We start from the raw sequence: 564 nt of genomic DNA, 5'->3' as shown, positions 1-564 counted from the left end.
CGACGTCCCCGCGCCGGGGGGTGGAGAGGGCTGAGCCCCCTTATCCGTACCGGGCCCCATATCCCAGAGGACCTCCATAGCCATAGAGGCTCCCAGCACCATAGAGCCCGCCCAGCCCCAGGGAGCCCCCGAAGGCGGGTGCTCCGGAGGAGCCCACCACGGCTTGCTGGGGGAAGGAGCTGAGGATGGGGCCAGGGAAGGTGACGACGACGGGGGGCGGCTGGATCACAGCAGTCGAGTCGGGGCACTGGCGGACACAAGGCTCATTGCAGCTGTTAGCGATGGGCTGGGGGCAGGCAATGCTGCTGGTGGTGGGGCACAGGTCGTAGCAAGACATTTCTTTGCAGGGATGAAGGTGATTCTGAAACAGAGAGCACAGAGCTGTGTGAAAATCAAGTGCAAGGTATACTGGAGCAGTAGGTCAAGGTTTGGTGCTGGGCTACTGGGCACCAATAGATGCATAACTAAAACTGATGATGCTGTTCACTACCCTTTCTGTTGATCGGCATTGCGCTGATCCCCATCCAGTAATCCCTGCGGTTGTCACAGCCGCCAAGCCTCCAG

At 60.5% G+C, this 564-nt stretch overlaps 1 protein-coding gene across 1 annotated transcript in view; it reads right to left on the bottom strand.

The window, feature by feature from the left end:
• LOC104499646 (scale keratin-like) overlaps positions 1-337 on the bottom strand; it is a 486-nt gene extending 149 nt beyond the window's left edge. The window contains 1 exon segment of the mRNA XM_010143177.1: positions 21-337. Within this exon segment, the coding sequence (XP_010141479.1) occupies positions 21-337 (317 nt within the window).
• Positions 338-564: the final 227 nt, after the last annotated feature.

Source organism: Buceros rhinoceros, unplaced genomic scaffold (assembly GCF_000710305.1).
Source record: "Buceros rhinoceros silvestris isolate BGI_N320 unplaced genomic scaffold, ASM71030v1 scaffold7929, whole genome shotgun sequence".
Classification (NCBI taxonomy): Eukaryota; Metazoa; Chordata; class Aves; order Bucerotiformes; family Bucerotidae; genus Buceros; species Buceros rhinoceros.
This window is presented reverse-complemented; position numbering and strand designations above follow the sequence as displayed.